Source organism: Colletes gigas, unplaced genomic scaffold (assembly GCF_013123115.1).
Source record: "Colletes gigas isolate AHSC1104 unplaced genomic scaffold, ASM1312311v1 Colletes_gigas_Sc00008, whole genome shotgun sequence".
Classification (NCBI taxonomy): domain Eukaryota; kingdom Metazoa; phylum Arthropoda; class Insecta; order Hymenoptera; family Colletidae; genus Colletes; species Colletes gigas.
The window spans coordinates 7,919,014-7,943,050 of NW_025106637.1; the positions used below are offsets into that span (position 1 = coordinate 7,919,014).

The 24,037-nt window shown below is 39.1% G+C and overlaps 1 protein-coding gene across 4 annotated transcripts in view; it reads right to left on the reverse strand.

The window, feature by feature from the left end:
• Positions 1-24,037, reverse strand: part of LOC122396804 — a 346,801-nt gene that overhangs the window by 157,206 nt on the left and 165,558 nt on the right. For 3 of the 4 annotated variants that reach the window (XM_043395501.1, XM_043395499.1, XM_043395500.1), the window contains exon 5: positions 9,652-9,754. The exons of the other annotated variant lie outside the window; for it this stretch is intronic. In XM_043395501.1, coding sequence (XP_043251436.1) covers positions 9,652-9,666 — 15 coding nt within the window. In that variant the 5' untranslated portion in view covers positions 9,667-9,754. The remainder of the gene's footprint in view (positions 1-9,651; positions 9,755-24,037) is intronic. 4 annotated transcript variants of the gene reach the window in all.

Below are 24,037 nucleotides of genomic sequence, written 5' to 3' on the forward strand. Positions count from 1 at the left end.
CAGAAAGCAGGAACGAAAATAATAATCTTCGGGTTGAATCTGCATGCCGGAACTTCGTGCACTTTCATTGTTCGTATTTCTATATAAATCCACAAATTTTTTAATTTCCACCCATGCATTATTATCCCGCGCAACGTTCCCAAAACTCGATAATATTGCACAACAGAAATTCCCGGCGCGTTTCGGTGAATTCGAAAAGCGAAATCTCTTTTTGTTTCGCCGATGGACAATCCAGCAACGTAAGCGTTATAATTGAACGCCAGTAAATATTCCTCGAACGAACAAAATCCGCTATAATAATCTCGTTAAAAATTTCGCTGTGTTGCAGCCGTGCCTCAGATCCGTCCGTGCATCTTCAATTATGCAGAATTTTGCGCAACCGTGGAAAAGCGCACGACGCGGTGTACCGTGGCATAATTAAGGGCGTTTCCCAACAATAACGGTCTAATTAACGCATTAGTTATTTTATTATAACACCGAGTTCCATGGAGCCAAACAATGGTAACCGGTACGTAAAATTAAAACACGGCAAAAATCTCGATCCCGGGGGGAATCGACGTGCCAGGAAAACATCTCGAAGGGACGTAAATTATGCGAGCTTACGTTCGCGTGACTTCTTCGACGCCGAGCCACGGCGGTTTTTACTTCCCTTTGGAAAACATCGTAATGGGTCACGGTATATGGGGCATATTCCGCGTAAATATTTCCGGCTTTTTACTTCACCCCAGCTTCGACTCGACTGTACGGGAGGAGTGGGAGGGGCACCAGACAATTAGCAGCAACCATTCGTGGGATGAAAAAGTTTTTCGAAAGAGACGCTGCTGGAATCAACGGAGATAGAAAGTCTTCCAAAACTCGACAATTTTTTCATGTTAGATCTCATTGTTTACGTTTATGTGGACATTGTATATTTATATGAATCAGCGACTATTGCATGTTCGTCTAATTTGAATCCATCAAGGATCTTAAATAACCACAGAGATAGAAATTAATATCATTCTGGGATTATCGAATTAGGTGGATTTTCTCGTGTTTTATACTGGTTTTCGGTAGCTGTAACGCACACAGTAGTCTAGAAGTCGTGGTAACGTATTACGAGATAGATTTCAGAGATCTCAAAGGTCGAAGTTCCTTCGCGGGCTACGATGCAAGTATTTCCAGAGACGAATGACGCAGATTTGCGCGAAGAGGATACGTTATACAGGACCGATGATCTCGCTCGACGGCACAAAGCCTGTGTTTTCCAGTACATGCGTCATATTTGACTTGAGTTTCGTAAGTGACGCTGAGAATGTTCCTATGCGATGTCTCGCGATGAACGAATAGTTCGCGCAAAGCGGAAGGAAGATTGCAAGAAATTTGTTACGCTACATATTTGCGTCCGGACCAATTTCCAAGACAACAGGCAACACGAAATAAAGTAATTTCTAATTCATATTTAAGTTGTACAAGGAATACTTTCAATCGATGGAAGATAAAAATAAGAATACTACTCTAATTTAATATTGGAAAATACAAATCTCTGTTTAATTTGTTTTCATGTTATCAAGTGTTTGTATTTAACGATACACAAATCGTTCGAAGAAATGGTTAATAAAATCACGAAAAAGGAGTTACTGTACAAATATCGATGAAAATCTATCGCGTCGGTTCGTTGTAAAATATTTTTGCAATTTGCTTGGACGAAAATTTCTGGTGAGATATTATGGCATTACGCATGTGCATGGATGCGAGAAATTCTCACCACTGGAACGGCTGCAAGCTGCAGCGAAATACAATTACGAGGCAACAGCTGTCCATCAGGGCCAATTTATCTATGAAATCCGCCGATAACTAGTGATTATCATTATTCATCGTTGACGAGCTCTTATACGCGTGTACCGTTCCCGGTATAATCAAGAAAATTATTTAACTCTTCCATCGTTGACGCGGCGAAATAAAAATATTTCAGGGGAACGATGTGCACCGAAACTCTCGTTAAATTATTTTCGTTCGAAGCGAATATAAAAAGCGTTTCACGTGATGGAGTAAAATTACTTTCAAACCCTCTGTCGTCGGTCAAATATACTTTCATCGAACGATTGCAGTTATTCGCTTTTAAGAAATTAGAATTTTCGTTTATTCGGGAACTGCCGGCGAGCTAATATTTTGCGAGATCAGCGAGTGAGAGGACAGTCCGTCATTGTACTTTATACCCATTAATTAATCAAATCTGGCGCTCGAGGCAACAATGGAATATGGATACATTATCGCCGTCATTTAATCACTCGTTGTATAGTGCGTGGTACTGGATAGATGGCAGAAACCGGGCAAAAGGTAATTCTACATGCAAAAGTAAGTCGAAAATGTAAAACAATGTTTTCTGGTATAATGGTTCGTTTTCGAGATAATTGAATTTGAAAATTTGCGTCTGGCCATTACGCGCCGTTTCTACTTACGCTGATGTCCAAGTCTCCACCGCACGAATGCACAATGAATTTTCGAAATCAATTTCCTCGCAAACGAAAGCATTACACGACCAAATTTTATTCTACGTTTACGATTCATCTGCATGTAGAATTATTATTTCATGTTAAACAATGTTTTTTGTTTTCTTATGTTTCACACAGCTTTCTGACAAAAGTTTCGATCATATTAATAATTGTATCAAGCGTTATAAATCATGGAACACGGTACGGAAAATCCGACATTACGATCCCGGTAAAATATTGTTTAATATTTAATTTCCCTTCTGTCAACACGTCGGGTATAAAATGCCAGACGGAAAAGTCCAGGAAAATTGTAATCCAACTCGAAATCAACTTTTGATTTCCAAGTTAATATATGCTAAACCTGAAGGGAATTCATTGTTTGGCGATTCAATGGCGCTACTTTTAGAGCCGTCAATAAAGCGATCGCTATTCATTTTCGGTGAAAATGTCGCTTTACATAAAGGAGATAAATTCGCGGACGTCGAAAGAAATAAAACGACGTCTCGCGCAAACGGTTTGAGAATCGGTGTCGTATCGGTTTTAAAAGCAGTATAGTGTCCAACTTTAGACAATACATAAAATATAACAGAGAGAGAGAGAGGGAGAAAGGAATTGAGAAACACAAGAAATGTCAAGACTGGGTTGTCTAAATTGGCTCTTAAATTGAACTGGAATTTATATGAATGTAAATATAATTTATAAAAATATAACAACTACAATGAAAGATATAATTCTTTAATTGCAATTTTAAGCATCTTTTATTATAATTTTTATTATAATTTTAAGCACCGTTTCCCAAACTGGACTAATTTTCAAAAATCCTTTACATTGGAAGAACCAGACGGGTCAAAATGACCCATAGTAGCTAAAACAACGCAAACAAATATGTCTGTGCTAGCTGTAAATAGAATTACTCGTTCCCTTTTGTTGTATATTATTCTGTGAATTTAAAGTCACTCAAGGGTCCTGTTTCCTAAATCGAACATTTATAAAGTGTATACACGAAATCTTTCACACGCAAAATAAACCATATTGCCTGTCTTTCTGACGAAATGAACTTCGAAAGGGTTAAATCGACTTCGACGTTTGCGCTTAGAAAACGTTCGAGAATAAGAAAAGAAAACGAATCTTTGCCTGCTTCGAGACTTTCGACTCGCGTCTTGGACTTCGTTATTCATAGCCTGAGGGGGTGGGTCGTGCATCATCGGGGGCAACAGAAGAATGTTCCAGACGACGACAGTTCTTCTTCTCTCTTTTCGCCGAGCAAATCTGTTCCGAGCCGTTAGTCGACGCGAAGTTCGTCGGAATTCAGATTTAATTTAATTAGAGAAAGAAAGAGCCAGGAGTGGACGTAAGGGGGTGGGGTGGTCCCTTTCGCGAAATTTTTTTCGTCGATCCACGCGTGCCACGTCCACCGCGAATATTGAATTCCGAACGTCGTACCGCGACCGGGTTTTTTTCACCAGCTGGTTCCTTAATCAAACGGAAATTACTCGTGCCGAGAGTTGTCACCGGATGCCCGAGAGCTTGCGAACCCCGGGAAAAAAGTTTTCAATCGGAATGCGCTAAATCGAATCACGTCCGCCGCTCAAGTGGGAGTCGAGGGTCGCTGGCAGACCGGTTGTGTTTCCACCTGAGCACCCTTCATCATGAGCCGTCCACCTGGAAACAAAGTGACGACGCGAAGTGCCGGCCCCCGAATCGATTATACGAATTCTCCTCCACGCTGTTTTCAACTGTTCGCCGCTATTAGCACGAATTGATTCACGGAATTAGTTCGGTGTTCACCCCCCCCCCCCCTACACCTGGCTCGGCGACAGGGGTGAATAATCGAAGTTTTTGACAGCTGCTGTTCCACGGACGACGCTCAGCCATTGGCAGAGTGACCCAGCCACCGAAAGAATGAGATTTTATCCTTTGGGAACCGATAAAAATTTTTATTCCGATACCCGCGGTGTGAGATTGCCGAGAAATTGGTAAAATTGAACCTTATTGCTCCCTTCCGCTTATTCGGGGACAGATTTCCTCGTATAGAGGAATTATTAAATAGTTATTGGTTCGTTTAAAGTGATAGGCGATTCCCCAAAAAGTACATTCGACTCAAATTGAATTATTTAATAAAACACTGGGGGCTGAGAATTTCATAAACCATGTAACGAAATTCCGTCCTAAATTAATGCGTATTTTAATCATCGACATTAGGGTAAAGTCTAGTCTAATTAGGTGACCCTTCGTTTTTAACGGACAAATAAAATGTACGATTTAATTTGGAAAAACTGAAATCGTAATTAATTTATATTAAATACAACTTCGTGTATTTTGACTCCTCTCGTAGTCGTTCGAACTGTATCGATTTAATGGACGGACGTTTACGTTCTAGAAGGCAATATTTCTCCGACCAATTTTAACGGAAAATTAAATAATAAACTAAGAGTATGAAACATTGGATATGGGAATGAAAATTTACTTGCAACCAGGAGCTAATAGAACTGTTGTGTTTCACCAGCAGGCGATGCAGCAGTTAAAAGGTATTTATATCCTCGAGGAAGGATATGTCTTCCGTGCTTGTACTCCTCTGCGTATCGATAATACGTGGAAATTGATTTCTTCCACAAAGTGAAAAAGTCACATCTGTACTTTGGAAATATACTATAAGGACAGAAAATGTATTTGTTTCACTTCTTGAAAGCGTTATTAGTTGTGACATTGGTCTCATCATTATTGTTATTCTTGCAATCGATACTTTGCTACGTTTAATAAAATTCAATATGAAAATGCTATTATTAAATGGTTACATCTAATTTTTAAAGCTGTTTTCAATATTATAAGAGGAGTGTAAGCACCATAATTGCAACTAAGTATTCGTAACTGAACTTTGTAAAACTGCAGTGAATTAATATCAGTTTGAATTTCTGTCAATTATAAATCATATCTAAAAAGGTTGTTTCTTCTGTTCCTCGTGAAATAATCGTACCAAAATCGATAGAGTCAAATAAAATAAAAAGAATAATCTTTTTAAACGGTAAATAAGAAATCGTCTCTTAAGGATATATATAAAAAAAATTAACAAAACTACAAATACTTATTATTCCGTGCAGTGTAAAAATCGATGCAGTAATGTAACGTTTAACACAATAGAATATAAAATAATTAAAATTTAGTGTTCACGTGACCTTGCAGTCCTGAAAGCCTGCAACTTTCCAACCTTGGGGCTCCAAAAATGGCCGGGGAACGCGTCGCGCGAAGGGTCGATTTGAATTTAATTAACTCAACCATAGCCAATTTGGCAAGATGCTCGCATTATAGAAGCTGCCGTTAATCGGATGAAGTCTGCGGTTTACGTAGGAACGGTAGATATCACGATGCTATGAAATGTCTTGGGATCTAGTGGGTGTTCTTCCTCCTTTTCACCCTCTCCTGAAACCCTTCGCCGCCCCTTCCTGTCCCGCCGTCTTCCACGTAAGTATTTGACTTTCAAATTGCACCTAGGCACTGCCGATATAGTACGTTATAACCGAGCACTCCATTTCGAGAAGCAATTCCGCTACCTGACGAATAGCCATTACCTCGGACTAACGATAACTCGATTCGCGCCCCGAAACCCTAGATTTTTCGAGAGAACCAACAGAATTTTGTATTCATTGCATTCAATTCGCGGTCCATTATCTGTCCCCCGATATATTTATCCTCTTGCATCCCTTCGAGAATACGATCCTCCAACCGGTTAAAATCAATTGCAGCATCGCGTTCCATAAAGCATGAGAACGAGATACATTTTTAAGTTCCATTGCAGTCAATATAAATGCTTAAACGGGAAAATGAAACAGATCCGATTCAACATTAACTTTCACGAATAATACCTCACAATTATGATACCGAAGACTGCAAAAAAAATTCAAGAAAACAGACGATCCTTTTCTTCGTCTTAGAACTAGATAAATCCTTTAAATATAAACGAACTCTTTCAGATAATTTAATAACGTCGAGAAGATCAGTCTGTGATCGAACGTTTGAAGAAGCTAGCAATTGTTAAAAGAAGATATTGGTCGAATACTATCCTCGTTTTGTATCGTAAAAGGACAAACATTTCTAAACATTTGCTACGGAAACTTGTGTCAGGCGCGAGTTCTGCGTTAATTGTTATAACATTCCAAACAGAATCCAATTTAAACTTAATGCATTATCCGTAGAACACGTAGCTCTACGTTTCTTGTTGACTAATGACGAATTGCACGATTGGGGGCGCTTTGTTTTTGTCGATTAGCAATGGCTCATGGACCACTTAACAGAATGACTATGAGACTGAAGAGTTTGAAGGCAAAGGGTTCACATTAAGTAATAGCTAATAATACAAATGCTAATGCTTAATCAACACCATGTCTAAATATGTCAATATTAATATTCTATGTTAAAAAATCGTCGATTCGTAAAATGTTTTCTTTCCCGTTGCATTCATCTTTGGCATAAAATGATCAATGCCAGAAAATTGGATCCGACAATAGAGATTCCACCGTAATAAAAGTATGGTACATCCGCCTCGAGGCTAGCGGGATATACCGCTAATAAAATTTACATTTCTAAGCGCTACATCACGCCGAAACACGATTCCGTTTTTCTCGGGAAATTTTCCGCGGCGCTCGCCTATGCGTTCGCTAAAAACGGCGAACGACCACCAATTTTGTTACATCCTCGATCACGCGGCGTGTCATTTCGCCCGCGGGGGGGGACGAGCTGATCAAAGTAATCTCGGATTAATTAAAATTTCCTACCGCCGATTTGAAATTCCAGCCCTCGCGGATATCTGACAGCGACGTTGATTTAGAGGCTCAATAAAAATTCCGCGAGTACGAAGGGCGAAGATTGCGAGTTTTACATTCGTGCCTCCTACGTTCTCCCGCGCCTCCTTTCTCATGGAAAACGATTAACAACGGAATATACATATTTATGCGCGGTAATTTTTCATTTCCGTCCTCGACGATTTTTATCTATGCCGATAAACTAATGAATATTCACATCATTCCGAATCGCGAGGCTCGTACCGTTTAATATTTTTTGCCCCGCGGTGATCACCGTCCTCCGAACTACGTCCAGCGAATCGTTTCCCGGTGCAATTTCGCTCGGTGACAATCGTTAGGTCGGTTCTCCCCTCTAACAATAAGCGACGGGGGGAGAAATTATCAGTGGATACAGACCACGGAACGGATAAAAAAATAAATAAATAAATAAAGAGAAATTGGATAGAAAAGTATTTTAATTGGATGGGATCGTTATCTTTTGATTCCGGTGCCGTCAATTTATTTTCATTTGTTTTCTAACGCGCTGGATCGCCACGCGTGTGCGTAATTTTCCGCGAGTCTCGCTGAAACGGCTTGTTTACTCGCTGTTACGCAGCCCCGCTCGACGCGAACGCGTTACAAAATTGGCGGGTTCGCAATATGCAGAATTCTTACACAAATGTAACAATGACCGCGTGTTGTACACGACGCGCCACCGACATTAAAACGGGACAGTGTGCGTGGCAAGGTGTTTCCACGAGCAGGGGACTGTATCAACGTATCCGCGGCGAACGTTTCGACCGCGAACAACTGCGTTTTCCGCAAAATGGGTGGAGCAAGAGAAATTTCCACGCAACGTAAATTTACTCTAGCAGATTGGAACGTAATTTTTTCGCGTACCAGAACGATGGAATGGAACAGTAATATTTATACGTTGAATAAAATAAATAAGGATAGGTATAAACAGTGATTGGCTTTTAAATGAGAACGCTACATAAGTACTGAATTTGAAAATCACATGTGTCTAAACAGGTCTAATAGTTTGAAAATAAAATATATACTCGACGTTCATCGGCTACTGTTCGGCATGCTATAGTAATTAAATTAATTGATTTTACTGGAATCTACATAGTTCAATGTACCTACTATGGCGAGTAAATTTAGACTGAGTGTACAATATCTAAGATACACGAGATGAACACAAAAAGTTAAACAGAAATTAGAATTTGAATAACAGAATAAAGTTAGTTTTGAAATAAAATAAAATCTAGCTGGAAATTATTTAACAACTAAATTTCAAAATACATATAGGAGACAGTATAGATTATAACATTTATATTCGTTAGCTACGAGACGAAGCGTCTTTTAAAACGAATTTTGAGAAGACAAGTTGGTTAATAATGATACGAACACTCTGTATACAAATTTAAATTCATCTTCAATTAAATAAACAATTTGTAATCCAGTTTTATTGGACGCCAGTTCTTTGGATGCATAGTGTCGAAGTAAATGTGAAATTAAACATAGAAGACAGCATAAATTGGAATAGTTGATGTGGTCATCGGGTGGAGGATGAAATGCCCTTTAAAATGAGCGTTCGAACAAGAGAATAGCTCCATTAGTTTCGGAGATATACCGATTTTAGTTTCGAGTCGATGCGGTGGCTAATTCCGGAGATATGAGGGTCCGGAAGCGTTTGTTTACTTTCTTACTGCGGCCTTGTCAAGGTCGTTGACCGGCACGTGCTCGTAGTAACTAGGTCAGTCAGTCACGAGTCACGTACGAGAAAGAGAGGTCCGGCGCGACGCGTCAGACGAAGACAGAGATAATCGAATTGAAAAAATTAACCCTTTACATAAATTACGATATCTCGAAAACGAAAAGACGGATCGACAAAAACCAAAAGCCATTTTAAAGGGGAGACTTTGCCGCTTCTAACAATGCCACAATAATTAATAAAACACTAGTAGTTTCGGAACTGCACGCGTGTAAAGTTTGTGTACTTTTAAAATATCATATCTGGTAAATTATTTGGATAATTTAACTCGTAACAATTCTATTAAATGCCCCTTTATACGTCCAACACTTTAAGAAGTTCTTTGCAAAGAATATATTTTAATGCATCTTGTAATATTATCGAGATCGGTGAAAATAACCACGAGGGTGAGAATTTATTGCTTGGTTCCCGATTTATTTTGCGTGTGACTCCGTTCGGGACAGAACAATCGAATCGTAGGATGGTACGCCGTCGTACGAACTTATGGAACGATCTAATACATGCAGATTCGAGACGTACGAGTTACTATCGCTAGCTGTATCCATCCCCAAAGTGGACCGCGCGTCTCGTACACGTATACAGCGAGAAGACGCGGTGCAATGAAAATTCAATAACATACAAAACTCACCAGAACTTTCACCATGTATACTCTCCAGGTCTAAAATCGAGCCCCAGTCGAATCGTCGCAGCCGGACAGTTTAAAATTCCTAGTACGCGTCGGCGAGGTTCCCCTGCAAAATTTTTGCTCCGGTTAATGGAAAACGGTCCGGCGAGTGTTTGCCGAGCAAATATTTTAGTACAACAGAAGACGAAGAGGGCGGGACTGGTTGCCGTTTAACATAGCGGAATGGCTACGGGAAAATTGGGTTATATAAATATCCTTCGGATGCGTTGGAACGCCACGGTAACGGAACCGTCGTGATGGTCTTTTCAACACCTGTACGTACAATCGTAATTAAGATTCGCGTTAGATCCGCGTACTGGCGTGCTTTTAATTATCCAGCGCATTCATCCGCGCGGCCTAACGAAGTAGCGCGCGAGACCGCCTGTTGCCGATGCGGACTACGGGGAAGGTTAACGAAGTTTCGCCAAGAAAGAACGAGGGAAGTAAAAGCCCGCCACCGTCTATTGGATTCCAACAGCTTGTCGCGGGAAACGTGGTCTCGAGCAGCGCGAATGTAACCCGGATCTTCGTCTCTTTCCCCCATCCCCCTTGGGGATCGTTCTTTTGTTCCGCGATTCTGTTCCTAATTTCATGTTGACGCGTCCAGGGTACGGGATAACGAGACCACGTGTCCGTATCGTGGATTTTACAGAATTCCCCGTACGTCGTGCCTCGTAATTGTCGCGATTTCCGTCATGGTACAGGTCTGAAACAAAGTCACGGCGTCAATGTATCTTCCGGGGAACTTGGTAGAATCACTTGGGCGTCGAAAGAAAAGACTTTACAGGTCTACTCTCCAAGAGGAATAAGATACGTCGATGTGAAATTTAATTCTATGTGAATCCAAGAATTAATTTGGAAATGTGAATTTACTCTTCAGAAGAAATGTGTCAAGATAAAATTCTGGTGTGTTTAAACAATCGTCGTCAGAGAATATTGTTGAGATGCTAAGAGAGAATTTAATTTAATCTCAGACTAGTTTTCTAAATTGTCAGTGTTCTGTTCGTCGTCTGCTTCGTGGCTGACGCTAGGATAGAAAAGTATCGCGCGCTCGACGCTCTGTTTGCTTCGCCTTGTCATTTAGTAATTAATAAATTACAATGGTAATTATGGAACGTTGGTCAAAATGGAGATGACTCATTAGCCTAGCAGAGTCGTTCGCTGAACATGTGGTTAAGACAGATTGATATGCCAAACTTTCGTCCTATCGGATACCCATTATACACGATTAGTGCCACATCCGTTGTCTGCCACAATTAATCTACTGACGACCACTAATTCAATAATAAGTATCGAATACAACCATCGGCTGCAAGATATTTCCGAAAGAAAAACGTAATCAATAACAGTAATCGTTCGGATGTATTATATTACCGAGTGAATCATCAAATGAGAATTTGATACAAGTCCCGATAGACACATAATCTCTCCGAATATAGCTGTTTATTCCTATATCTAGTCAAAATGTAAACTAATTCCCACAAATGATATACAATCTATTTAAAAATATTAATTGGTTTGTCAGCCTCGATAAAAAATAATTTCACCCAAAAGAATTCTTAAGAAATCGTAAAAATCCATCAATATTTCTAATTTAGAATCCAGACTTTAAATCCGTATTATATGTACTTTAATAGAAAAAAAACTTTACTTCGATCGATTTCTATTCTTTTCAACAAGCATAACAAAAGAGTATTACATAACAGGTAACTAATTAAATACAATCGAAGTGAAGAATTAATGAAACGAACGTTTTTAATTGTGCATCCAAGCATATTTTCCTTGCACTCAGCTGGCTCCTCGAATATAATTACTGAAATACAAATTCAAGTCGAAACATTAAAAATGCTTACCTGTAAAACCGACATTATTTATATTTGAATTTTATTGATATTCAAATTCCCAACGATCCTTGTTATAATCCTCCCCAATTTATTTACGACGTTAATATTTGAAATCCACCAAAGTTTGGGCATGTAGCAACGACTTGACGTAGTTCTACGCGCAATTATTAAGCAAAGTATTCAATTAATGCGCGTTCTATTAACATAACACATCAGCCTTTCTTTAGCGACCTGGAATTTTATGCGCGCTGCATCCACGACGCGCACGTGAAGAAGCAACAAAAAATAAAAGAAAAAAAGCTCCGCGGACGCCGTTACGCTCCCGTATTCCACAGTGTTAGCATTTTTGAGTTAATTACTGGCGCAGAACAAAAAAAAAGAAAATGCAGAATTAGTAGTTCCGTGAGTGAACAACGGAAGTCCATTGCTACCCCCGCTGTACATATGTATGCACGTTCTATTAGATGTACAGCCCCCGAAATCGTGATACTCGACGAAATTCTAGTGTTTTTGCACCGTGGACGAGCGAGGAATTAAAATCTTCCGGCGCTTTGAACACACGATGAAAGAGAATCACTTAAAATGGTTCATTCTCCAGTGACGAAAAATGCTCCGTACGCTGTCGCGTTTCCTACCTACGAACGTTATTTGTCGTACTTTCAAGATTTTCCGATAAAATTAGTCCAAGGTTTGTGCTTTGTTAACGAACAATGGAAGAAATATTTAGCGCGTAGAATTTCAATGTGCTCGACGAACGCTGGTTACTTATTGTTTCTTCTTAATCTGATGAATCATATACTGTACATATTTTTAATAATATCGATAGAATTTAAGCATCGAGTATTATTTAGACTACAATAAGACATCGATGTAGCTAGTCTGTCGTAAAAATTGTGGATTATTATAATTTCTATTACCAAATTTATTAATACATAATTCGTCGTTTGCTTGTAAAACCATTCTACGAGTCTGAGATAAAACAACGGAGACCACGAGAAGACAGATTTGCAGAAAAAAAAGTAAGATATTCAGAAAACCATTTCCGATACCTGGAACGAGTATTTGACTCGCGAAATAATTCAGTCTGCGGATCGATCACTGGATGAATGAAATTATTTAGCATGCAAGACGGGTAAGAATGTTTTCTGATATCATAGCAATCCCACCGTAACGTTATCGTTCTCAATTTAATATTAACCTCGTCCTTACACCTTTCTCGTGGAATAAAAAACACTATGACATTGACAACTGTTTGTTCCACGTGTGAGAGTATTAGTTTAATAAGTGATCACATACATGAGAAATTCAAATTTTATACCGAAGTTGGTAAAGATAAAATTTTAATTTCACAATTCTAGTTTCTTAATATTTGCACGTTTTCTATAGTGTAAAATATTAAATAGACACTTTTTGGTTTTATGATAAAGCGTTTCAATCAGGTTTACGAAAAAAAAAGACTTATAAGGAAGAGTTATTTGCATCGTAAACGCTCGTTGCGTCGCGAGCGGTGTAGAATAAAATAGCTCAGCATGGAATAGTAAATGTCTCGTTTCATACACCATGAACGCTTTTAGTTTCAAGCGCGTCAGAGTCAAAGAGACACAGTACCAAATTGTTCGAGGTAATTTTTGCGAATTTAAATAAACAAATCTGCCCAACGTAAACCACTGACATTTTGTGTAAACGTTCATACATGTTTCGATTAGTTGTAAGCAAATTTTCTGAACAAAATACTCTCTTATATTAAACTCTAATCAATTAACTCTCGATTTCTCGAATTTAGTTATCAATTGAAACAACCTTGATTGTAGGAGCATATTTTATTCTTCTCAATGGTATTCACCATAAATAAACAACAAGTACAGTTCGATTCGAAACGAAATCAATCATACGAGGCGCCAGTCTTGCATCGTTTGCAAAGTTAATGGACATTCTGACAGATGTAAAATAACGTCAGACGATACGTTGACGGTTTTGCTATAATTTTAAACCTATGCATCGTATTGGATTACGTCCAGATCCAATTATAGTTGGGCGAATCGAAATAGCATGACTCATAGACAAAGACCTTGTTCTAATTCAAAACGAAACACGGAAAAGCTGTGGACCGTATCGAGTCTCCTCGCGGATTCTCAGAGCGGCATTATATGCCCGAGGCAGAACGCGGTTATTTTTGCGCGTTTGTATGGCAGGGAATTCCAAAAAGATAGTAACGAACGCGAGCATTCGAGCGCAGAGTACATTTTCCTAAATAAAAGAAAGTGACATCGAGTATTTCTCGGGCAGGATTTTTCTATGCGCTGACAAAAATCTGAAAGTTGTTCGTTTCAATTCCAACGGCTTCCTTTGTACAATTCCTTTTTCTTTCTAAATAGGTTAAACATTCTAAGCGAACAAACCTTTCAACGGTGATCTATACTTTTTTTTTAAATATCAAACAAACTGGATACACGAAAAGAAGTAATTTTTCTTTTGACAGGAATAATGAAAATATTACGGATATCTTGTAACAGAATAAACAAAATTTATGAATACAAATTTGGACTGTATCTCGATATTATACAGGTTAATGATAGTAATAAAATATATAAAATCGTCCATTAATTTTGCAAAGAATATCACAGAGATAGGAATTTAACCCCCCTCACAAATATAATCACTTTTTGTTTTGTTAGAAAACATGAAATTCGTGAAAGCCGCTTTCTAGAGGCCTACTCTGCCCCTTCACTGTTTGGGGTCCCGAAGCCATAAACGTACACCGTTTATGGTAGGAGACTAATACCTAAGAAACACCAAAAGGCTTCCTGAGGAATTATCGATGAAAGAAAAAAAAAACTTAATATTTCGAAAGATGTAAATTTTAACTACAAGATCCTCGTATTAAAGAAAAATCTAATTTTACTGTACAAAATCGTTAAAATTTTCCTTGGATTAATAACATCATAAGAGGACAGTGTTTTTCAACAATTAAAAACATATTTAAAATTACACTGAACATCTAGTATATCGAAACTAATTTTACATCACACGATTTTCGTGGGATAATACGCAAGATGCACTCTACAACTACAAAGCTTTTTATTTGGATAAATTTCAAATCCGTAATAACATAAATATGCGTACACGTATCTAATGCACCTAGTATAATAATTCTCTGCTTTTAGGTATTAATAATTTTTCTTTCTAATAACGAGACGTAACGATGGTGTCTGTTTAGGTGTAAAATATGTAAACGCTGTTACGTTTGAGCGTTACGAGGTGAACGACAGCGAATCCCGTATGTGCAATCGTCGTTGCACTCGATCAACTCGAATCGCAGGTGAAATGATTGCAGAAAAACAAGAGAAATCGGTTGCGAGGAGGCTCTAACCCAACGAATCCGCCAAAGTTTCGTCATTACGAGCTAAACGACACCTCCGAGGGCAGAAATCGTTAGTGTGTGATCTATATTAGCCACGGAAGGGGTAAGAGGCGTTACGAGGCGCGACAAGAAGCGCGTGTAGAAAAGCAACATGCTGGTAATCTTCCATTTTATGGACCAAGACAGCACGTTGGCGGAACCGTTGCCAAAGCTATTTCCAGGCAGCGCTGACTTTGCTTCGGCGACTCTCGGGTTTCTCCTCAGCTGTTCGTCGGTATCCGCGCGGCACTGCGGTGTAATACCATGAGACGTAGCCAAACGTCCGTTCTTATGGTTTCGTCGAATTAGTTTCAACCGGCGTCGTGCAATTGTCAGAGATAGAGTCACAAAACGGCTCTCTAGAACGGCAATTGCCTGCTGCTGACGATAGCTGTACGTGAATACTAATTGCTATTGCGCTTATGATCCTCAATTACAGTCTGATCCCCGATTATTGCGGTCATTTTTGTCACTGCTGTGTCCCTCCAGTATTTTTTGTTCTCTATCAACGATTGGACAATTTTCACGAGCACATTGTCGTATTGGTCATTCATGATCTATTGTTGGTTGAAAAATTTAAAAAAAAGAGATACTTAATCTATATTCTATATATCAATGTATATGTTACAGTGAAACACCGAAATCTGGAGAATGTCGACTTTCACCGGTGAATGTCAACATTCACATAGTCGCTTAGTGTATGACCGAAATATTTGCTAAACACCCTCATTTCTGACTTACACCGGTAAATGTTGACATTCACCATGCACTAATGGTGAGTGTTGAACATGTTGGAGATTTATATTTTCTTCTCCGTAATTCAGTCGCTATAAAACGTCACAAGGGTGACGTAACTTTTTCGCCTCTCTTTCTGAAAGGATCTAACCCAGACCTAACCCAGATCTAGTCTAGATCTAATCCAGACCTAACCCAGACCTAACCCAGACCTAACCCAGACCTAACCGAGATCTAATCCAGATCTAACCCAGACCTAACCCAGACCTAACCGAGACCTAACCCAGACCTAACCGAAATCTAATCCAGACCTAACCCAGACCTAACCGAAATCTAATCCAGACCTAACCCAGACCTGACCCAGACCCTAGATTTGGGTTAGGTCTGGGTTAGGTCTGGGTTAGGTCTGGATTAGATTTCGGTTAGGTCTGGGTTAGGTCTGGATTAGATCTGAGTTAGGTCTGGGTTAGGTCTGGGTTAGGTCTGGGTTAGGTCTGGGTTAGGTCTGGAATAAGTCTGAATTAAGTCTGGGTTAGGTCTGGATTAGGTCTGGGTTAGGTCTGGGTTAGGTCTGGGTTAGGTCTGGGTTAGAAAAAGATCACGATTTACTGCAGTATCCATTTAGTATAAATTAGGGTATCGGGAAAAAAATTAAGAAAACGTTGCTCGCGTTATCAAAGCTTGCATAAGACTGACAAAGCTGATTGACTCCGAGCAGAACAAAGGATTTGGCAGGAGAGAGCCAGTCGCTTGTTTTTTGACTCTTCTGTTTTGGACCTCCACCAGAGCATATCTGTGATTGTCGACACACACCGGAGAGGGTCCGAATGTACAACAATGTAATGAAATATTCGATCTTTCACCGACGTATTTGGTATCTGTTGACATTCACCGGTGAAAGTTGACATTCTCCAATTTCGGTCATTCACGGTAACATATATATAAAATGAAAGGCTCACTGACTCATCAACGCCCAGGCTAAGCCCTTGAACATAAAAAGCTGAAGTTTTGCACAGAGGTTTCCTTTATGATGTATACAAGAAACAAGAAAGGATATTCCGAAATTCAACCCCTAAGGGGGTGGAAAGGGGATGCAACGTTTGTATAAGAAATATTTTATTTGTGGTCGGATTTGCTTCAAACTTGGTCTTAATGCTCTTTGACATAATTAATCAAACACTTATTCCGGTTTTTTTTTTAAATTCAACCTCTGATGGGGTGAAAAGGCGTTGCAACGTTTGTATGGGACATATTTTGTTTATTGTCGGATTTGCTTCATGCTTGGTCTTAATACTCTTTAATATAATTAATCAAACACTTATTCCAGTTTTTTTTTAAATTCAACCTCTGAAGGGGTGAAAAGGGGTTGTAACGTTTGTATGAGGAATACTTTATTTGTGGTCGGATTTGCTTCAAACTTGGTTTTAATGCTCTTTGATATAATTAACCAAACACCTATTTCGGCATTTTAAAAAATTTAACTTCTGAAGGGGTGAAAAGGGGTTGCAATGAACGAATATATCGATGGAATTCATCAGCTGCCTAAAAGATGGCTTAAAGTTATAGAAAGCAACGCCAAATACTTTGACCAAACAATTAAATTTACTTTCTCTTAAAATAAATATTGAATGTAGCTGATAAAATTGGATTATTCATCTGTACACCTGATATGTATTCTTAATTTTATAAAATTCTATTAACTTGATCCTGTAAATAAATAAAAGAATACTTTCACCACATTTTATTAATTCGACAAGATAAATTACTCGATTCGCGTCGACTAGACATCATTCACTGAATTTAACTGCTTCTAAATGCTCTGTAAGCGTCGAATTCTTATATTAAGTACCCCGTGTTAATTCCATTGAGTGAAAGCTTATTAGGATCAGCATTTTCCCATTAAATAATGAAGTACATATTGAGTCTCCCGCGTATATCTTCTAATGCACTTTAGCTCATTGCACGAGTCTGTTAATAATCGAGACCCCGACAGCAATTATTGACCGAGACGGCGAAGTTCCTTTCCATTCGATTCGATAATATATTCAAAGGGGACGGTAAACTATTCGTTACCCCTGATGAAACATCTCCTTCGTTTGCATAGCGCTTTTCTCCGAGTCCGCGGAACCGTGCCATGTTCTTTCGGCGCGGTAATTTTCTACGATTTTAAACCGGAATTAATTAATTAAATCAAAGATTCCGTGGGATCCCGTTCCGCCGTATCAGGGCACTCGCGAAAGACATTGCTCCTCGAAGACGAGGTTAAGATTTCAATCTGGTAATTGTCACCCTTCCGGAGGGGGTCAGAAACTTTACCGATTCCCGCGCGAAAAATATCTTGCCCAATATTTTGAGAACACTTCATCGTTCGAAACGAATCCATATTAATCAGTACAGCCCGTCTCTTTGCTGGAACGAGAAACGTTAATTTGAGAAATAAGTTTCCCCTTCGCGATACAATTCTCGGTCGAAAGTATTCTTTTTAGGGGATGAAAAGGTTCTTGTTAAATGTATGAAGCGCGAAACGAGTCATTCTGCGGACCTTAACAGGATCATTCTATTTAGCTTTCTTCGTGGATTAATTGTTTTAATATTTCAAGTTTTAATTGCAGATAGGAAATTATTTTAGTTTGCTTAAAATTTGAAGTTATTCGCCTCGAAGTGTAAACAATAAAACGAGTCGAACGAGCCGGATCAATTGTTCTCGTCGAACGTCGATGAGAGCAGCGTTGGGTTGATGTGAACGTCGAACCGAATAAAGGGACGCATCAAATTTAACTACTTTCCATTCCTAGTTATTTCAACGTTACGGAGGCCGTGGTGCAGTTTCATTTCGGTATAATCGCGCCGCTGGGTCTCGTACGTTTATACAAGGTGTCCCACAAGGAACGGAACGTCTAATTTATCGTCTTCTCGGTTAAAGAAAACAAACCGAGGAATTCGTAAAGCGAAGTTTAAATAGATCAAGACGAAGCAGCAAAGATCATTTTTCCTGAAAGTAATTCTCTCTATTGTTTGTATCAAAGGACTTGAAGATAAATATATATTTCACTGTCAAAGTTACTCGATAATATTCTCTTTTAATAGTTCTCTTCTGCAGTGAATCTGTAGATTTGAATAAAAATCTATAAAAATTCGAGTAATATTGAATTTCGAGGGAAGCTAATGCGTGAAATCTAACGCCGCTCGGCGTTGCGACGATCCATGCTGGGAATAAATGGTTTCAATTGCCGGTGACAATGATAACGATAATAAAATAACGCGGGGACAGCATTTCAAATGGTGCCTCAAAATTCCCGTGTTGTTAACGATATTAGGTCTCGTTAAATCTCCTGTGAGAATTGACAGTATGATCGTTCGCGGGAATATAGGTCCATTTTCTTCCATGCTGGACACCGACGAACATTGCAACGAGAAACTGATAAGATTATTGGAAAAGTATCTCCCTTATTTATAATATAATTCATTGAAAATAATTGAGAACTTGATACTTTTCAAAATCAAACGAAGAAGCGACCACATTGTCGAGATTAAATCTTCAGTATGTATAGAAGTTTTCCTTGAGCAACATTTACCTAAATAAAGAAACATTAAGAGTTACGAAATTTCCTGTTATCTATACAGACAATATTTTATAATATATTTAAAGCGTCGACGTTTGAACTCTCGTTTTTGGAAATAGGCGGAAGTCAATAAATCCAATTCGATGAAAGGGGGGAGGTACAAGCAGGAGCAACGCCCATTTCATTTCACGGTTTCAAACAAAATTTAATGCTACAACGTTGGTCCCTTTCAGCACTTTTAATCAGCGTGAAACGCACCGATTTTACGGGGAATTAGATAATCGAAATAAAACGTTAATGACCTGTACTAATAACTCGAGCGTTATTACATCACTGGATGATAATAATTCATCGAAATTCCCGCGTACTCTTTCTGCGTTGATTCCAGCTCATCCGCCGACTCTCAATGAACGATTACGATTGCCAGAGACAACGATAACAATAATAAAGAAACACGGAATGCGCTCCGGGGGATCGCAAAAAACTGTTAGTTTCGAAGTTTCAGCTTTCAACGAGCACTTTTCGGTCCCGCCAAGTATTCTGCCAGCTGCAATTTCGTACAGTTTCCTATTCGAAAACAGTTTTAAGAGAGGTATAGTGCTCTTACGCGGGCCGAAGTGAATTCATGCAAATGCAATCGTTCGCGGCGCAAATTTCGCTCTTCGAATCGCGGCATTATTCAAAAGCAAAATCTCAAATAAAACTGCTGCTAACTGGCTCGAAAGAACTGCGATTCGACCGAGATAATACATAATAATAGTTTCGACAAATGTACAATACAGCCTCAATTTCTACTTTGATAAAAGTCGAAATTTTTTCTCGTAGCGTTTTTAATTTTTTTCAATAAAATTGTGAATACAATCTCTTCTTTTATATCGTCTTCGACTTCACAATGCAAAGGAAGTGATCAGAAAATCTTCGTTAATATTTTAATCGTCAGATTTTGATCGACGTATTTGGAACATGGAAGAATTCTGCAAGAAAGTTATCTGGCGCAGTATTAAATTTAAATTTAAATATTAACCTTCATGCCCCAGATAATATTTTAAAAATTCAGTCGGTGTTCTATACTCCGTTCCCGTCTCCGCGAGACATAAATCTGTTCAAATATGCATGGTTTCGGTGTGGATTTGCGAAAGAAAGCACACATAAATTTGGTAATCCAGTGACATTCTGTTTCAAAATCGTAGAAAATACGAGCATCCCCATAAAAACGTGCAACGAAATAACAATTAGAAAATGTCCCTGGGATACGGTATCTGTTGATGAGGTACGTGGCAAGAGTTGAACGTGGTAAGAGAGAAATAGTTTACCCGTGATTAACCTTCTATAACAAAACTATATTTTGATACAACTCACGTACGCGTCACGAGACGAACTCACGAATGAAATTAAGAAATTTGACGAAAAAAATAAATTAACGCAAATTTTAACCACCCATCACAATTCCTTGGTGAAATATATCAGTTTGTGCATTGAATCATTTTTCTTTGATTTTTACGCGAACTTCTGGCGTCGGTAATGCGTCACGAGATTCTATGGCGCACTTAATGTTTTCGAAATTTCACGGTAAACTATACAGAAGCATAATCGCGAGTCGATCCTGATCAATTACACTCAATTTTTAAACCACATCGAAAAATTCCCGAACGTCGCCATCTTGCATGCGGTGCAAGATTAGTTTTCTTAATAGCATCGCTTTTCCTGCCGGCCCTGTCGATTGATGTACATATTCCTGCTAATTTTAACCACACTTCACGTGAAGTTTTATAATCTCTTACCTGTTTAAGATCAGACGAATCAATCGATGATATCAAATCCGATCTCGCTTTGCTGTCGATTCTTAGCCACGTATTTACCGCAGCTCCAGAGGCTAGGTTTCCCGGGCGACAAATTCAGGCTTCACACACGTACCGTTCACATAATCCCACGAATCATTCTTGATCAATGCTTGCATCTTCCAAGTATCACGATTATGTTTATTAAGGGGTTCTATTTTGCACGCGTTCATCATGTTTCTGTCTTTTTACTCCACACGTTCCCGACATAGCAATTCACTACTTTACCGATTTTAGGTTCACCGTTAATCACGATTACCTGGGCTCATAACCTGTCGATGAGGTACGTGGTAAGAAAGAAATAATTTACCCGTGATTAACCTTTTATAACAAAACTATATTCCAATACATCTCACGCACGCGTCACAAGACGAACTAACGAATAAAAATGGCGCATACGCTTACGCTATGATGGCGCCCTCATCGATCGAACGTGGCGCTGTCGATCTAGAATCGACATCGATAGTATCTATAGTACACTAGTGCTTCAAAGACTGTTTCGAAAATTCGATTTTATACTAAAATTGTTTTATTCGGATAAAATTAAGAAATTCGACAAAAGAAATGAATTAACGCAAATTTTAACCACCCATCACAGTTCGTTGGTGACACATATCAGTTCGTGCATTGAAATGCTAATGTTTTTCGTTGGAATGTTCCAACTGATTTCGATACAGATTCGATAGGGCGAACACAATGTTTGGGAAGCGATACGTGTCGGTATTAACGACTATGGTATTGGATTGGCCCCGTCATCAGGATCGAATGTATCGCCTTCAGCGCCACAATATCCATCAAACCGTGACACAACGTTCCAACAAGTGCAACGGATTCTCAACCATACCCGGGAGCGTTCGCGAACGCGTTAAAATCGTCAACCGCCTCTCTGGATTCGCTTTATTCGGTCAGGGAGAATTGCACGAAACTCGTCGCGTCGGTTGCGGAATCCGGCATGTGTCCCGTCGATTTATCTCGCACACGTGGACCCAACTTTGGTCCGTCGTTGGCCATGATTTCGAACCGCCGCGAAGTTTTGGCCAGGATCGTGGCGAAGAAGCACGAAACAACAGGGCGTAACAGCGACACCGCGAACTAACGGATCGCGCCCGTTCCACGAACGAAACGACCAAAAGCGAAAGGCTTCGGTCGCGCACGGTTCGAAGAGTACGTGGAAATATTGCTGCAATGGGAAACAAAGTATCGAGGAACAGTCGACGGGGAGTTTGTCGCCGCGGCAGTGCGCTTTAACGACCCGACCGTGATTCCCGTAATGTTTAATATGTAACGACGTTGACGGTGACGTTGCGGCGTTCAACCTGGCGTGTCAGGCGAATATAAACGGGTCGACGGTAATCAGTGTAGTTGCAATTGAATTCGAGGTGTAAATCGACTGGCTGATGAATGAAATATAGACGGTAATGGAACGCGCGGGGATATTCATTTAGAATGGGATACGTGCTGATTTGCGACAGTACAATAAATTTTAGACACACCCCGCCGCGATGTTTACGAGACGAGGTACATTCGTTTTTCGCGCGAGAAAATTTCGGGGGAACTAAATTTTTAATTCATCGTTGATATCGTGCCATCTTCAGGGGTAACGAAATTTAAGAGAATTTCGAAATTAAACTCGTTGATTCGACAGGCTTCAGATTTTGTACCCAAGATCGCATAGATTGTGAATATTATTTTTCAGCTGATGTTGAATTTAATCGATACGAACGATATGTATGGATCTAGTGTTAAAGAAATAAATTTTCAATTTTCCGCAATTTCCTTGACCATTCTCTTTTCAATTATGAGCTTTTCTAAAAAATTATATAGGTATCTATTTTGCTCGATACGATGACACTGAGAGTCATAAAGATTCGATTGTCGTAGAACGATCAAACAAAGATATTCTGCATTTATCTAAATTCGACAACGTTCCTCGCATTAAGTGCGTTTTAATAAATTTCCTCGTCAAGTATAGATGTATGACGCAAATAAACGCAGGTGGAAATTCGTTATATTCACATGCAGATTATCTCACGTACTCGTTCCCGGGACATCCGCGAAATTATGATATAAATGGAAATAACTCTGATTAATAGTGAACTGGCAAAACGATTAACGTGACCTAGAAGATATTATTAATGGTTACTTTACAATGGATCCAGAATTGAATGCGGCTAAAATGATGAGCTGATTTCGTTTGCTTCGCGAGTTGTGAAAATTATTCAGCGAACCCGATAAAGTTCATTGTAATTCGCGATTCTCTCTGTCCATCGTCGCTGGACAGTGCAACCTTTCGCCACGCACAAAATACAATCTACAAAAATTTCTATCGTTATTGTTCCGCGGCGCTTTCACCGCATAAATTGCCCATTTTCGACCGGGTCTCGCTGCAGCCCGAATTACAACCTAGTAATCAAAATTGTAATGCAATAGCGAACGTTCTCCATTTGGAAGTCATTACAATTATTAAACTCGATGCCACGCAACGCACACAAACGAAATTATGAAAACAATTTAGCCACTGGCCGACTAATTAAACACAAATTGAATTTCCAATAACATTATATTAGTTCAACGAGTTGAATTTTGTTTGAGGCAGCGGAAAAGACCGGATTTATAACCGAAATGTTGACGTTTCCAATTTCGACGAGTTTCTTTCAAAAATTTCGTAACACGAAATACAATTGTACCTGTAGCGTTCGTCGAAAGTTAAGAAACTTTTATAATTTGACAAACTCCTCGAATGAGAGATACTACATCTTGCACAGCGGCTTAAATTAAATCTTCGATAAGAATAACCAATTGAGAAGCTCAGTTTTGTATGAATTTTAGCTTTGACGTTTCGTAACTTACAAATACCTATTCTTACAACTAAAGAATGCCAAACAAACGATTTATTTTTAGATCGTATAGCTACCAGAAGCCATAGAGACTTGTCTTGTTCCAAGAAATCTTTAAAAATTTCTAATGAAC